At 47.1% G+C, this 17,164-nt stretch overlaps 1 protein-coding gene across 11 annotated transcripts in view; it reads right to left on the bottom strand.

Moving 5' to 3' along the window:
- Positions 1–236: 236 nt before the first annotated feature.
- The window catches only part of LOC128334698 (protein FAM169B-like), a 48,231-nt gene continuing 31,303 nt past the window's right edge, over positions 237–17,164 (bottom strand). For 10 of the 11 annotated variants that reach the window (XM_053271720.1, XM_053271722.1, XM_053271727.1 and 7 more), the window contains 6 exons: positions 16,854–16,939; positions 14,472–14,646; positions 9,239–9,421; positions 5,384–5,512; positions 2,043–2,119; positions 237–1,227 (listed from right to left, as the gene is read on the bottom strand). In XM_053271720.1, the coding sequence (XP_053127695.1) occupies positions 1,012–1,227; positions 2,043–2,119; positions 5,384–5,512; positions 9,239–9,421; positions 14,472–14,646; positions 16,854–16,939 (866 nt within the window). In that variant the 3' untranslated portion in view covers positions 237–1,011. Of the gene's footprint in view, positions 1,228–2,042; positions 2,131–5,383; positions 5,513–9,238; positions 9,422–14,471; positions 14,647–16,853; positions 16,940–17,164 lie in introns of all 11 variants that reach the window. The other variant, XM_053271721.1, reaches the window with a different exon arrangement.

A 17,164-nucleotide genomic window follows, 5' to 3' on the forward strand; every position in this document is an offset into this window, starting at 1 on the left:
ATTTGTACACACACAAACACACACCCGCCATACTGAGTCAGACCTTTGGTCCATCTAGCTCAGGGTTGTCTACACTGACCGGCAGCGGCTTCTCCAAGGCTGCAGGCAGGAATCTCTCCTAACCCTATTAGGAGACTCTGAAATGAAACTCTGACGGACTCCTTTATTTCCAAAACAAGACATTTCAGAGCATAATGCGAGAGTTGGAAAGAAGCAGTCACTTGAATGTCAAGAGGTGGGGGGAGTTTCTATTTATTTACATGACAACATTTGTATGCTGCCTTTCAGCAGAAGTCGCCGGGCCGTTTACATAATAAAACAGTCATTAGAAACATTTCAAGAAACCCAAAAAAGAATTACACTAAAAACAAGTACCGGTAATGGCGAAATAATTAAATAAATGAAAACTCCGCTGCCCGGAGCATGGCAAAATCGACATGTTTTTGCATCGTTCTGGAAGGAATTTTAAAAGAACATGACAAAGGGACTTTCAGGGGAGGGAGAAGATTCCAGAATTCTGGGGCCAGTACAGAGAAGGCACTCTTTCTGGCAGCCGAGTGTCCCACACAGATCAGCTGACAACACAGGACCAATAGTATCTCCTGCATTGCTCAAAATAAAATTTAGAATTTATTTATTTATTTAGCATATTTCTATACCACCCAAAACTTATGTCTCTGGGTGGTTATGTATCACTTCCTATGTATCGCTTTGCAATTCTGTATTATGTATCACTTTGCAAATTATGTATCACTTTGCAAGGCGATACTCTAACTCCCCTCCGTTTGGTCATGAGGACAAGCTGATCATGTCGTCTCTACATTCGGATGTCTGTACACTCGTGTACGTTCTTGTGTGAATGACTGTAACTGCGTTCATTTTAGAGGCGAACCTGGGTACAGGCCTCTAAAGCGCCTGGTACAGACAGGAAGTGTACCTGGATGACAGCTCCCACCTAGAGCCACTCTGGTCCACATCTTGTTCTAAGTTTGCTTTCATCCTGCACAAAAGTTAGGGCATTGCTCTAAACTGCTTAGGAACTGCGTCTTCAGCTGGTTCTCCTCTGCTTGTTCTTTTCTTTGATCCGGGACACGGATGCACTTGAGTGTTCTGCTGATTAGCAAGTTCTTTGCTACAGGGCCGTAAGTTGAACGCTTGCCCTTGATCGTCCTTCGGTTCCTTTGCCTCATCCGGTGATTCCCGAATATCAGGGACAAGGCCAGCTCTCTGAAATCAGACAGAGACGTGCACCCAGGTTATAGATGCCTAATAATGATCAGATTACACACTTTGAAAAACAGCCCATGGATAAACAGGCCAGAGACGATGAGGGTGACAAAAGCCCTTCCACCTGCTCTCCACTGCCCCTTCCAGCTTCCTGCCGGGGAGTACACACTCCAAAAAGCCCTGCGAGCCATCAGCAAGCATAAGGCGCCTGCACATGCAAGGCAAACCAGTCTCTCATTCAAATGCAAACCATGGAGCAGTTTCAGAGAACAGATAAAAATCTCAATAAGTAAAAACATTAAAAGCCTGGGACAACAGGTACATCTTCAGGGCCTTCCTAAAAGCAAACAGAGAAGGATGTGCTCTTATTTCAGCAGGGAGGCCCGGGGCAGCCACAGAGAAGGCCCTGTTTCGAGTCGCCACCAAACGAGTCAGCGGCACCCGTAACCAGACCTCTCCAGATAATCTTAATAGGCGACAGGGTTCACGACAGAGAAGGGGCTCTCTTAAGTAAGATATAGACTGGAGCATTTCATTTTGAGAGGAATGTAGTCTGCTAGCATTTTATGGAGTTTCGAGAACCGTGATCCTTAGTCACTCATGGCTTAGGTGTCTCATTTTTAAAAAAAGAAAAAAAGAAGGAATTTCAATTATAATAGTCCATCACCCAGACTTCTGATTTGGCGGATATATCAAGAGCCTGGCATTAGAACACCAGCCTGGTGTCAATCTCCCTTGTTCAGACCTCCTGCTAATCAGGGTCCTCTGTGGTGATGGAAAACCAGATTATTACAAAGGCCAATTCATCAGCGCACCTTATTCATCCTGCCTTCATCTGATTGCTCAGGTTCATCTTCCTGAAACCGCTCCATCTGGCAGCTCGTATCCGCCTCTGATCCATTTCCACAGGAAGAAACATAACGAAAGAATGTTAGCAGCGTTAACACACCCAAATTACCAACCATGCAAATACAACTGCAAACAAGCACCCCGTCTTGATGACACAACCTATAGGATTGCCAGCTGGTTAAAGATTCTCAGCTGATGAACCGCCAAGCAATTTTCAAACGCAATGATAAACAGGTACAATTCAAGGGGCTGGTTTTGATCTAAATCCCGAAAAGGCCAGAGACCTGAATATTGAAGAGACTGCCTGCTCCCATGTGAACCTGCTAACTCTTTAAGACCTGCATCAGAGGTCCTTTTCGAGATTTTTTTCTTCCTTCCATATCCAAGCCCTTCAGTGATGCTGAAGAATTCCATAATTAGCTGGAGGATTATTATTATTATTATTTCTTGTTTACACAGTGACAGTGGAATAGCATCAGCTTGCATGCGGAAAGTCCCAGGTTCAATCCCTGGAAGCATCTCCAGGTAGGGCTGGGAGAGACCCGTGACTAGGGTTGCCATGTCCCCCAGAATTTAGGGTAGCCCCCGGATTTTGTCTCCTCCACCTGGCTCCTAAACTCCACCCGGATTTACAAGGATTTCAAATGCGCTGCCCGGATTGCCTGGATTTTACTCTGGATCCGATCACATGGGAGGGCAGAGCAGGAGGAGAAAGTATACACATCTGTCACATAAATAAATAAATAAATAAGATGCAGATTAATTGCCATATAATTTGCATGCTATTATTTGCATAATAATTTGCATAATGTTAGTTGCCACGTGATTTGCATAATATGCAAATTAGACCGCCCGGATTTGGGAAGCTTGAACATGGCAACCCTACCCCTCACTAAAACCTTGGAGAGCTGCTGCCAGTCAGTGAAGACAATATGGAGCTAGATGGATCAACAGTTGGGCTCAGTATATGGCAGCTTCCCATATTCCTGTTCGGTCCACAGTTAAGACTCTAGATGGGATTTCTAGCATGTGATTTCACCCGCTCACCACTAGATGCAGCTAGCACTGCGAGACATAAATCTACATTTATGCACATCATGGGAGAGGTTTCTTGGAACATGTTGCTGGTACCAGAATCCCTACCACGTGACTTAAAGAACAGCACTCAGCCTGCATGTCAGGCTGTCAAGGGGTGAGGTTTTGATGGCCCTGGTTTCATCAAAGGTTAAACTCACTGATAGCGGAAAGCAGTTCAGATTTTACAAGGGGAGCAAAATCACTGAACCTCAGATCTTAGGAGGGGCGTCTGGGAAAGTTCCAGCTTGTAGCATTTAATTAAAAACATGTACACAGTATCCCTCATTTCCATTTTTAAAAACGCCCAGCTTTTAAAAGTTTACATTTGTAAAACCAAGATCTAAAAGGGGAAAAATAACACCCAATAACAACGCCAGCGAACATTCCTCAGTATAACGACAGTCAGACCAGAAGCAAGCAAGAAATCAAAGCACGTGTCCCAAAGCCTGCTGAAAGAAAAGGATCTTTATTTATTTTGACACTTCTATCCCGCTCTTTCTCCAAGGTGCCCAGAGTGGGGTACATGGTTATTTTTATCCGCACACCAACCCTGCGAAGTAGGTTAGGCTGGGAGTTAAGTGACTGGCCCAGAATCACCCAGTCAGTTTCATGGCTGGATGGGGATTTGAACTCAAAACCATGGAAAATAACCAGAAAACCAGTCAGCCTTAGGCAGGGCTTCAATGGCCCAGGTGTGGCCACAAAGGAGGCCTCTTTTCTGTATTCCCTCCAACTGCAGTTCAGATGGTAGGGCCAGAAGGGTATGGCACCGGAGTGGATCCAAGAACCACGCGGAAAAGGCAAATCCACAAATGCTCGCGTGGAGGCTTGTACAAGCATCCCAACAGCACGAGAGCAGGGAGATTCTCTACCACTCTTTACATTTCCGCTTGCAGGAGAAGTTACAGAAGCTCTTGTTCGTTTGTGGCCAATTCCTATACCGTCCCATATAAAAATCTCTGGGTGGTTTACAGTTCAAAACACAACAATAATTAACACATGAACACAATTAAAACAATTTTAAAATATAGATTAAAAACTCTAAAACTGTAAACTGTAAACTAAAAGCCTGATCAAAAGGGGTAAGCTTTCAGATGGTTCTTAAAAACATCCAGAGAAGGGGAAGCTCCAATTTTGTTAGGGAGCGTGTTCCAAAGTCCCGGGGCAACCCTGGAAAAGGCCCCGTTTTGAGTCGCCACCACCGATCATGTTGGTGGCAACCGCAACGGGATCTTCCTCGATGATCTCAGTATGGTGGCGGGGTTCACGGAGGAGGAGGAAGAGGAGGAGGAGGAGGAAGAGGCAGTTTCTGCATCTTTGGATGCAGTTTCACTTTTCTTGTGCAACATTTTAGTGCCAGATGTAAGGCACCTTTGGCGTGTGGAAGGACACCTTTGGATCCAACCCACTGCTTTGAGTTACCATGAAGTGGCACATCTCTCTATAATGTGATGTTGGTGCCACCCAGACTGACTACATAAATGCCGTTGTTTTCCATTACAATCACTGGGGGTCAGAAGACAGATCTATGCAGTGCGACTTGTGGGTGCTTGATATTTATTTATTTCTATTCCTCCCCGTCCAACAGCTCTGGGCAGAAATGACGGGTCTGTGTGCCTGACATCTGAAGGGACCCACTTTTGCATGTGTGGTGCTAGGAAGCACCCCACCAGCACAAGAAACGCAGCACATAATTCACACAACACACTATTAACCTGTGGAACTCTCTGCCACAGGAAGTGGTGATAGCCACTAGGTCTCTTAATGGCTACTAGTCTGAGGGCTTTAGGCCATCTCCAGGCTCAGATGCAGGATGCCTCGAAATCCCAGCTGCAGGGGAGCAACAGCAGGATAGAGGGTGTGCCCTCACCTCTTGCCTGTGGGCTTCCCAGTGGCATCTGGTGGGCCACTGTGTGAAACAGGATGCTAGTCTAGATGGGTCTCTTTGGGCCTGATGCAGCAGAGCTGTTCTTAAAAAGGTTAAACAGGAATCAGGAACCTAGGCAGATTATTTCTAGCAGTGGTTTCCATTCAGAATCAGTTTAAAATGTGAGCTCCGGGCAAGACTAGTATGCTGATCGGAGGAGCAGCAGAATATTCAGCTCTCTGAACAGCCAAGAGCGAAGGGCCCAACTTAAACACCACCCAGAAGACACTCCTCCGTTTTCCTGGTGTGCTCTGAGTGAACAGACCCAGTGGGGCCTAGTTCTTGCGGCTTGTCAAAACTCACTTTTCAGAAGGCTTTGCTCCAGCTGGATCTTGAGCCAGACATTCACGCGCTGACCCCAATCCCCTGGTGCCTCCACTTCCCACAGTCGAGGCTGCTCCTCCGGATGGGTCTCCAAGAACCTTTGACAAACTAAATCGTAAAGACAAGCCATGTAAGGCGAGGCATGTAGAAACTCAGTCAAAAACTACTTGCAAGAACACTGACACTAGGAACATTCTATCTGATAAAGGCCAGCTCTCCTCTCTAGAGATGTTCCAAGGTGGGAACATCAGAAGCTGCCCTATGCTGAGTCAGACCCTCGGTCCATCTAGCTCAGTATTGTCTACACAGACTGGCAGCGGCTTCTCCAAGGTTGCAGGCAGGAGTCTCTCTCAGCCCGATCTGGAGAGGCCAGGGAGGAACCTGCAGGGAACCCCGTTTCCTGGACAGCCATGGCCTGATGTGTGAGGCAATCTCACACAAAGGGAAAGAAAGAAAGAAAGAAAGAAAGAAAGAAAGAAAGAAAGAAAGAAAGAAAGAAAGAAAGAAAGGAAGGAAGGAAGGAAGGAAGGAAGGAAGGAAGGAAGGAAGGAAGGAAGGAAAAGAAAAGAGAGAGAGAAAGAAGAAAGGAAGGAAGAAGGAAGGAAGGAAGGAGGAAGGACAGGAGAGAGAAGGAAGGAAGGGAGAGGGAGAGAGAGAGAAGAGGAAGGAAGAGAGAGAGAAAGAGAGAGAAGAAGAGAGAGAAGGAAGGAAAGAGAGAGAAGGGAGGGAGAGAAGAGAAGAGAAGAGAGAAGGAAGGAAGGAAGGGAGGGAGGGAGGGAGGGAGGGAGAGGGGAGGGAGGGAGGGAGAGAGAAGGAAGGGAGGGAGAGAAGAGAAGAGAAGAGAAGAGAAGGAAGGAAGGAAGGGAGAGAGAGAAGAGAAGAGAAGAGAAGAGAAGAGAAGAGAAGAGAAGAGAAGAGAAGAGAAGGAAGGAAGGAAGGAAGGGAGAGAAGAGAAGAGAAGAGAAGAGAAGAGAAGAGAAGAGAAGAGAAGAGAAGAGAAGAGAGAAGGAAGGAAGGAAGGGAGGGAGGGAGGGAGGGAGAGAGAAGGAAGGGAGGGAGAGAAGAGAGCGGGAAGGAAGGAAGGAAGGAAGAGAGAAGAGAGAGAAGGAAGGAAGGAAGGAAGGAAGGAAGGAAGGAAGGAAGGAAGGAAGGAAGGAAGGAAGGAAGGAAGAGAAAAGAGAGAGCGAAAGAAGGAAGGAAGAAGGAAGGAAGGAAGGACAGGAGAGAGAAGGAAGGGAGGGAGAGGGAGAGGGAGAGAAGAAGAAGGAAGAGAGAGAGAAAGAGGGAGAAGGAAGGAAAGAGAGAGAAGGGAGGGAGGGAGGGCGAGAAGAGAAGAGAAGAGAAGAGAAGAGAAGGAAGGAAGGAAGGAAGGAAGGAAGGAAGGAAGGAGGAGAGAAGAGAAGAGAAGAGAAGAGAAGAGAAGAGAAGAGAAGGAAGGAGCGGGCAGTAAACTAGCTCAGGCCTGGTATGATGAACCTGCTCTACGTTGCAGACTGTACAAGACAAAAAAAACCCCACCGCTTTATTGATGCAGCAGGGACCTTGCACAACCACAATTATTCATCTAATGTTTAAGTATTTGTAGCGGCTTGGAAGAATGCCGTGTTTCGAAGATTGGCCTGAGCCTTCTGAAACTTCTTGCATAACCATTTGTTCTATACCATTTGGAAACTGATGAGCAGTAGTATTGTCAAAAAGGGCTAATTTATGTCTTCCGCTCAGCCTTTTCCTTTACATACTGTCTGGGGGGCTTTTTTAAAAAAAAATGTTAATGGTTTGTCGGAGTATACATTGTGCAGCTGTTCATCATGAGAATTTAACACTATAAGGCTGGCACCACAACCCTCCACTTCTAACTAGCAACAATTGAAAAACATGGCACTGGTTTCATGAAACGTAACATGGTGGAGATCAACCCCCAGTAGCTTTCCAAAAAAGCAGCTTTACTGCAGGTCTCCTGAGAGGCTTTACTGGGCAGTTCTGAAGTTGCCCCCAAAAGCTGGAGCAAAAAGTGGATCTTTTTACCCCGGATATAAATCGGGCTACATTCTATGGCACAATTAAAAACCCGAATTGTGGGTGAAGTGCTCCCCAATAGCTTGCAGGGGCTTTGAGGTATATTTGGCCGATGTGTGAACCCCCTCCACTCCGGAGGAGATGCAAACTAAAAGCCGGGTGTGAAAAACTTCCAGGAACAACCAACACCATCTTATTCATTCTGTGCTTAAAACATATACTAAGGATCTTCTGATTTGCACGTTTTCTAGGCACACCTTGAAATAAATTGCTTAGCAAACTAAAACGGTCCCTGGCTCTCCACACAGTGAAATCTTGTTTATGACAATATTCAAAACAGAACAGAAGGGATTTAAAAGCTGGGTTGGTGGTTGGTTTTTTTGGTGTTTTTTACTAGCATTATTATATGCAATATTACTCAGACAGGCTTGATCGACTTCCAGTCCAACAAACCACAGCAAATGCTCCTGGCACAGATCACAAATAGTCACAAACTGTGCATGTTACTCGATCGCTCTATTTGTTTTATGAACACAAAATAGCACAAATGTGGGGAAGTGCATTGTGTGGGCACACACAACATGGCAGGCTTCCTCACTTCCAGTTTGTGCTAACCAGAACACTTCGGGAGCTTGATCTACTGGTCGCAGCCAGCTAAAATACCTAAATGTTGGGTCCTAAAAGGGCAAAGCTGCATCTTACACAATACTTAGCTTGCTCGTGTGTGTTTTTTTATTTCTGTAGACAGCAGTCATGGGGAGAGGCAACAATGAACAATGTGATCATTATGTCTATATACAGTAAGGATAAACACTGGTCCTTTAAAGCAAAGGTTAATCTCTAGAATTCTCTGCCACAGGATGTGGTGATGGCCACTAGCCTGGATGGCTTTAAAAGGGGCTTAGACAAATTCATGGAGGACAGGTCTATCAGTGGCTGCTAGTCCGGTGGGCTTTCTTGGGCCTGATCCAGCAGGGCTGTTCTTATAGTTTCCCTCCCATCATCCCTAAATAGCAGTAATAAAGGATGGGGGTTCTAATCCAGCAACACCTGGTATCTCAAGGTTGGGAACTGCTGCTTTAAATCTAATGGGTAGCATCCAGACTAAGTCATGGCTAAGTCCCAGTCATTCTCCACCTAATGACGCAGCGGGGAAGTAACTTGCCTAGGGAGCAAGAGGTTGCTGGTTTGAATCCCCACTGGTATGTTTCCCAGACTATGGAAAACACCTCTGTCTGGCAGCAGCGATACAGGAAGGTGCTGAAAGGCATCATCTCACACTGCGCGGGAGATGGCAATGGTAAACCCCTCCTCTATTCTACCAAAGACAACCACAGGGCTCTGTGGCCACCAGAAGTCAACACCAACTCGACAGCATAACTTAGTCCCAGTCATTACTACCTTGTTTCACGGATTTCACAGTGCTTAGTCAGGACTAAGTTATATCAGGGTTTGACAAATCCCAGGTGCTGTGGAGCCATGGCACCTAGAAATTTAGCTATGGCGCCTAGACTAAGATATTGAGGGGTAGTGTTATTTAAGGAGATCTTTATTTGTCCCAGGCAGCCCATTTTCCATTCTAAGTATGTTATTTGTAAAGGGAACAAAAAGAATTCAATTTATCCTCCTCCACAACAATCTCTGTCACTAAGTCTGCTAATTTTGCCATGCGTCCATTGCCTGATGCCCAAATCTTCAGGTGGGCTCCTAGATCCAAAGAAAATTTGCCAAGGCCTGAGTTAAGTCCCATTAATTTCAATGGGGCTTAGTCATGACTAACTTCATCTGGATGCTACCCAACATTTCTAAGTCTTTTACCTTGGTACATGTCAACAGAAACAGGACAGCTGATTCCTACGGCATCCTCAGCTACAAACATCTGACAGAAGTCATGGAGCATTTCCATCCCAAGTCCACGTCTTCTGAACTTCCTCCGGACAAACACCGTGTCCAAAACTGGAAGCATGTAGCTTTGGCTGCTGTGTCCATCACACAAGCTTCCTGTAAGCAGAAAACAAAACGGCCTGAAATCTGTACAGAATTCTCACAGGGCTCACAAATGCGATGGTTGGAAAATGAGTGTGAAGCAGAAGCAAGGGAACTAGGTTAAAATCCTCACTCAGACATGGCACCCACTTCACAGACCATTTTTTACATTTTTTAAAAAAATATCCCGCTCCTCCTCCAAGGAGCCCAGAGCGGTGTACTACATACTTAGGTTTCTCCTCACAACAACCCTGTGAAGTAGGTTAGGCTGAGAGAGAAGTGACTGGCCCAGAGTCACCCAGCAAGTCTCATGGCTGAATGGGGATTTGAACTCGGGTCTCCCCGGTCCTAGTCCAGCACTCTAACCACTACACCACACTGGCTCTCTTAATGTCACACTGCTAATCAAGACTCAGGGGGAAAGTAAAGACCATGTGATGTGTTGACTGAAAGGATGTGTGCAGCTAACTGGGCCTTGCTTTTAAAGTTAACCATAGCCTTTCCCCCAAATTTGTCTTTTGGCCCTTGTTACTCATGACATCACTGACCATGATAGCTGCTCCTCACCCTCCCCGGTTGGTCCTTAGCCAACCAAAAGAGAGGAGAGCTGGTCTTGTGGACGCAAGCATGACTTGCACCCTTAGCTAAGCAGGGTCCACCCTGGTTGCATATGAATGGGAGACTTAATGTGTGAGCACTGCAAGATATTCCCCTCAGGGGATGGAGCCGCTCTGGGAAGAGCAGAAAAAGTTTCAAGTTCCCTCCCTTGCAGCATCTCCAAGGTCGGGCTGAGAGAGACTCCTGCCTGCAACCTTGGAGATGCCGCTGCCAGTCTGTGAAGACAATACTGAGCTAGATGGGCCAATGGTCTGGCTCAGTATATGGCAGCTTCCTGTATTCCTATGTTCCAAAAGACTTCTGCTCCCATAAATGACGGCCAATGCTACCCTGCTGCCCTCTAGATACAGAACTCTCTCCCTGAACATGGTGCCACCTTTCTCATTTCCTTCAGGTCTCTCCTCAAAACTCACTTCCCCACGTGGCCTTTGACATACCCCCCTCAATCTTCGTTCTCAAAAGTAACGAAGCTTAAGTATTTGCCCACTCTTCCTTCCCTGCCCTTTTCCAACCAATCTTCCTCCTCTTGCTTCCCCACTGGCTGGTTGATACTGGCCATATAACTCTGCCTTCTACAGAGTTATATGAAAGAGCAGGCCTCTGATCTGTCTACCTCTGTATTTTCTCAAATGGTTGACATCCAGACGAACACCATGTTGGTGCAACAGTTTCTTCCATCACATGGGGGATTTCTGGCAACCTCACCTTCCCTCTGCAGCCTTCTGTGCCTTCAAAAAATATGCCCCTAAAAGTCCCCAAACCCTCAGGGACATATTTTCAGGAGGCACAGAGGGCTGCAGAGCAAAAGAGAGGATTGCCGAAAATCTCTCCCCTTGCACATCAAAAAATGCCACCACGCCATGGATATTGTCCACACCAATGTCCATATTAGTCTGGATATCAGCCAGTGACGGACAGCAACTCAGACCTCATGACCTGCCAAGCCAAAGACAGCCTCTGTGGTGACCCCACCAGAGGCCGGGTCACCCTTCTCCTTTTGCTGTCTGTCTGGGACTACAAAAACAACTGGGCTGATCACAAAACAAGGCTTGTGCGAGCTGTGTTGGGCCAGATTGGGCACACAATCTGTGGTACAGGGCTAGCTGAAACGGACTCTGCTTTTGCAGGGAAGATGCTTGAGGTTTTGGAGAAGCAAACTGGTATTTCTTCCCCTGGTCTCTCACACACAGGTTAGCTGGCAACTGCTTTCACGCTCAGCGCCCAGCCCTGGATAGCGTCGCCTTTTCTTTTCTGCTCTGTTTGCGAGGGCAGCCCAGTTCCTCTCCTGTCCAAGAATCTGGCTGTGCGAGGCACCCTTTGGATGGGACCCACTGCCATCTGATGACTCACAAGTTTGGAGCATATGGACATTGCTAAGGAAAGCACAAGACCCTCGTGTGTCAGCCAAGAAGCCCAGCCTGGCCTGGCTGGCAGCCAACAGCGATGTCAGATTCTGGCCACACGACACCACTCAGTTTGGGAAGAGGGCCAGAATTTTTGGCGACAAGATCTGCAGCAGCCCTAAAAGGGGGCTGAAGGATGGTCTCGAGTCCAGGGCCAAAGAGCTTGCCACGGAACTCCTCACCATCTCGCCGGTTCACTTTCTCGGAAACCTGAAACCAGGCTGGGATCGACCAGCTCCGACAGACAGAGATGAATGGGTCCTAATTACGAGGTGGATCATCTCCTTCAGAAAAGGGCTACACCACTATGGCCTTACTACCAGCTGTGTTTGGACTACAACTCCCATCATCCCCAGACATAGTGGCTTATAATCAGGGATGATGGGGGTCATAGTCCACCATCTGCAGGCTTCTATGGAGGAGAGCTAGTCTTGTGGCAGCAAGCATGAATGGTCCCCTTTGCTAAGCAGGTTCCACTCTGGTTGGGATGGGATGGGGCTGCTCTGGGAAGAGCACCTACATGCTTGCATGCAGAAAGTTCCAAGTTCCTTCCCTGGCAGCATCTCCAAGATAGGGCTGAGAGATTCCTGCTTGCAACCTTCGAGAAGCCACTGCCAGTCTGGGTAGACAATACTGAGCTAGATGGACCAATGGTCTGACTCGATATAAGGCAACTTCCTAAGTTCCTGCTTTAGAACAGAAATGTCTAGTGATTTTATGAACAGTACAGCCTTGTCTAAATCTTTAAGCAAATGTTGTAGACATCATTTTACGACTGGAGGAAGGTTTTTTTGGTTCAGAATTAGTTCAAGTGATAACCAGGTTCAAAACATGGCATCATCAACTTGTGGAATCCTCTGCCACGAGATGTGGTGACAGCCAACAACCTGGATGGCTTTAAGAGGGGTTTGGATCACTTCATGGAGGAGAGGTCTATCAATGGCTACTAGTCGGAGGGCTACAGGCCACCTCCAGCCTCAAAGGCAGGATGCCTCTGAGTACCAGTTGCAGGGGAGTAACAGCAGGAGAGAGGGCATGCCCTCAACCCCTGCCTGTGGGCTTCCAGCGGCATCTGGTGGGCCACTGTGCAAAACAGGATGCTGGACTAGATGGCCATTCTTGGGCCTGATCCAGCAGGGCTGTTCTTATGGCAAAAGCAGAATCCACAACCAAGAGTGCATCGAAATGCTGAGACTGTTGAAAATCTGATGGACAGATGCCGAAATTCAACTTAGCCCAACTTGGATTTGGGGCCTTTGGTGGGGGGCAAATTTAGCATGTGAACAGGAATATAGTTTCCCCCAGTCCTGGTTAGGCTCACTTCCAAACCACAGCCAGTGTGCACCAAGGCGGGGAAGAGCTGCATCCCCCATCTCTACTAGCAACCAGCACACCTCATCCTAAGGAACGAACCAAAGGCCGCCATTTTTGACCTGCCCAAGAGCAAAGGGTCACGAATGAATGGGAGCAGGCAAGGAGTGAGTGAGCAACAAGCCGCACAGCCACGTTACACGCATTTTTACCACAATGCGTTGGCATTTCACTCGCAATCACGTTTCGCTCGCAATCACTGTCGAGCCACCGTCTTGTTTGTATAAAAACAGGGGGTTCTGGGTGAGGGGAAAGACAAGGGAAATACGGGGCTGGCCTCAGAGAAGGAGGCCTTTGATGCTGTCTGTTCCCCCAGAGCCTCAGCTCTGTTTGGTTAGGTCATGCATGCTAAATCACTAACCTGTGAGCCAGCAGCTTGGTAAACAGCAATTACAAGGACAGAGAAAGCAGACAGCCATTAAGGCTCTCAAACATCCAAAAGCCCAGGAAAAGCCCCACCCGATCCCGCCCCACATCTAAGAGACCCAAACCAAACAAAATTGCACATTCCAGCGAGTTCCCTGATTAACAAGTTGGCTTGGCAGACGCTGGTCCGGAGAGGCCTTCTGCAGACAGAGCCCTTGTGTCCAGGCAGAGAATGTTGCTGCTGAATGGGGCCCAAAGTCAACCCATTGTGTGATTTGTGTACACACACGCACGCCTACACAAAACCCAAGGAAGAGAGCAAAAAATCCTTGGCTTCAGACAAAATCCAAGGAAGGCATGGCTTGGCCTGTGCTATGCGCTCACCAAGCTTTCGGGTTTTGGGAAGGGGAGAACACATGTTAAAATAACGTCTAAAGTTTACTGCAATAAAATGTTAGCAACAATAAAAGAATAGTGCTGAAAAGGAAATACTAGACCCACATTGCAGATCACATGCAATTTATTTATTTTTCCTGACGGGTACCCTATATTTCTGGCCTGCTCTACACACTGGATAACTATGGCTGTGAACATTTAACAACCTTATATAAGAGGTATGTGTGTTAAAGGTACAACATGCATTTCCCTACAAGGAGGAGGTGACTGAGCTGATAGCATTGCTATAATTATGAGGAGGAGGAGGAAGAGGAGGAGGAGGAAGAGGAGGAAGAAGAAGAGGAGGAGGAGGAGGAGGAAGAAGAGGAGGAGGAGGAGGAGGAGGAGGAAGAAGAGGAGGAGGAGGAGGAGGAGGAAGAAGAAAAGAGGCCACAGCAGAGGTTCTTAAAATGCACAGGGTGGGTGGGTAAGTGTCAATTTCATCTTGAAAGTACCCCAGTACTACTGCTATCACTACTGCTATCATTATTTATGATAAATAATAATAATAATAATAATAATAATAATAATAATAAATAATATACTATTTTCAACAAGACGTTCACTCGAAGGAAGGAAGGAAGGAAGGAAGGAAGAAGGAAGGAAGGAAGATCCCCAAACCCAAAGGGCTTCCAATCTAAAAAGAAACACAAGGTAGACACCAACAGCAGCCACTGGAGGGATGCTGTGCTGGGGATGGATAGGGCCAGTTGCTCTCCCCCTGCTAAATGTAATAAAGTCACCACTTCACTTGCCTCTTTTGTCCTCTTAGCAGGGGTTACTGAACATCTTATGCACACACACACATCTGAAATTGTTCCTCGAGTTTTCTCCCATAGGCCTACTGATAGGAAAGTGGGCCCTGAACATACCTTTCGCTTTGATGGTGTAGAAGGCAGCTGCCTCTCCATCCTTCCAGAATATTTTGGCATATTCTTTCTCAGAATGAGGCACAAAAAGCACATCTTGGCTCAAGCCTCTTTCTAGCATTCCAAAGATAACGTAGTTAAGCACAAAGAGGACGATTCTTTCAGCAAATGCCTGGACCTTACAAAGCAAATGGGCGGGGGGGGGGAGAGAAATTAAGAAAATTAGAAAGGGGGAAATCCAGACATCCAAGAAAGAGTTTTAAAATTATGTCACTGACTCATGGTGGTGGTGGTGGTAATCTGAGCAGGAAAGTTTCACTATGATCATTTTTTAAATAGAGTATGTTTGGGCCAAATTGGAACCGGAACATGCACAGGAGATATTCCTGGCAGGTTACACTTTGCATAATTAATATGTGTGGAAAGCAAATAAGATTACTAGAAGAAAGCCCAGCTGCCGGAGGGGGTGGAAGGAAGGATAACACAATTATCACACAAGGCCGCTGGGATGTTTGGTACCATCTGGGGGACGAATGCGATTGTGATTTTTGACAAGGGCTACACCCGCAGAGATGGAAAAGAGGAGAGAGTATTGCAATCCTTTCAGCTTTAGTGTGTTATCACAGGGGAGGGAGGTCCCCTGCTAACTGAGCAAAGAGGCACTTTTATAAAAGAGGTGATCTTTTTATCACCACTTCACCGGAGAGCATCCGGCCCTATCCATCCCCAGCACAGCATCCCTCCAGTGGCTGTTGTTGGTGTCTCTTATGCTTGTTTTTTTAAACTGTGAGCCCTTTAGGGACAGGGAGCCATCTTGTTTGTTTGTTTGTTTGTTTGTTTGTTTGTTTGTTTGTTTGTTTGTTTATATAAACTGTTTTGAGAACTTTTGTTGAAACATGGTACAGTATATACATATCCGTAGTAGTAATAGTAATAGGAGAGCTGGTCTGGTGGTAGCAAGCATGACTTGTCCCCTTAGCTAAGCAGGGTCCACCCTGGTTTGAATTTGAATAGGAGACATGATGTGTGAGCACTATAAGATACTGGGGAGTCCTGAATTCAAATCCCCATTCAGCAACGATACGTGCTGGGTGTGACTCTGGGCCAGTCACTTCTCTCTCAGCCTGACCTAATTCACAGGGTTGTTGTGAGGAGAAACTCAACTATATACAGCGCTCTGGGCTCCTTGGAGGAAGAGTGGAATACAAATGCTAAAAAAAAAAGTTGTATGTATGTAGTTCAGAAACATCTGGAGTGCCACAGGTTGGGAACCCCTGGTCGACAGACTGGCAGGGGCTTCTCCAAGGTTGCAGGCAGGAGTCTCTCTCAACCCTAGCTTGGAGATGCTGCCAGGGAGGGAACTGGGAACCTTCTGCATGCAGATGCTCTTCCCAGAGCGGCCCCATCCCCTCAGGGGCAAATCTTACAGTGCTCACACAAGTAGTCTCCCACCCAAATGCAAACCAGGGCTGATCCTGCTTAGCAATAGGGACCACTCATGCTTGCTACCACAAGACCAGCTCAACTCCCATACCAGTCCGGGATGATGTATGAGGGCTTCAGAGCAGCTCACAAACCAAACGTACCTAAAGTTGTTTCCAGCAACACTAAAGCAGGGGTGCATTGCTGCCCTTTCACCCTAGAACAGGGCTACACAACTTCAGGTCCCCAGCAGACGTTGGACTACAACTCCCACCATCCCCTGCTACAGCTGGGGACGATGGGAGCTGTAGTGGTCCCACAAGAGTTGGCGGGCCAAAATTGTGCAGCCCTGCTGGGGAACAAATCCAGAAACCTGAGATCAGCCTCTCAAGTGCCAACCCCTCGGGCGTTTCCTTCCGCATCGCCTTAGCGGTGACGGAGGGCAAAGATCAAGGTGTTCCCAAAGCACCCAGCCCTAGACCAATCCAGGAGCAGAGCAAACAGCAATGTCTGGGTCAGGAGATCAGGGATGCTCCTTCCACACTGTTCCTCCCACGGACTGCGTCTTCCTCTGAGCTCGGGACAGCTTCCATCTTCTTGTCTGACAACCAGACCAGCCCTAGTAAAAAAACATACTCGCTTCCTGTGCTGAGCCCTCACAAAAGCGATCCTTCAGCAGAGGTTTTAGAAGGGGGCGCTTTGGTCTGCCCCTGCCGCTACCTTTCACCACTCCGAAACATTCCAAATTCTCTGAAAACCCAAATACTGCAAGCGAGCCAAGGCATTCAGTCACAATTTATGTTTAAATGTTACATAATCTGTAGATGTTAAAGGCGGGGTGGTGGGGTGTTGAGATGGCACAAACATCACCAAGACTATTTTAAAAAGACACACAGGTGTAGGTAGCATGTTGAAGGCTTATTGCCCATGAGGAGATCAGTGGTTTAAAAACAGCTTCTCCACCTGCATCAGTCCCTCTCGGGAAGGATCCACCGTCTTCACTGCATCTTCAATACACCACCAGGAACCGTACAAATAAATTGCTAGCACTAGAATGAGAAAAGAAAAGAAGAAAAAGGAAATGATATGAATATCCATTCAAAAATAGTTGCCACAATGACGCCATTGATTAAGCCAGTCTCGGGGAAGCAAGCATGAATTGTCCCCTTTGCTAAGCAAGGTTTTGCCTTGGTTTGCATTTGGATGGGTGACTACATATGAGGCTATAAGATATTCCCCTTAGGGGATGGGGCCATAGCTCAGTGGTAGAGTAT

The sequence above is a fragment of the Hemicordylus capensis genome, chromosome 10 (assembly GCF_027244095.1).
Source record: "Hemicordylus capensis ecotype Gifberg chromosome 10, rHemCap1.1.pri, whole genome shotgun sequence".
In the NCBI taxonomy this organism is placed as follows: Eukaryota; Metazoa; Chordata; class Lepidosauria; order Squamata; family Cordylidae; genus Hemicordylus; species Hemicordylus capensis.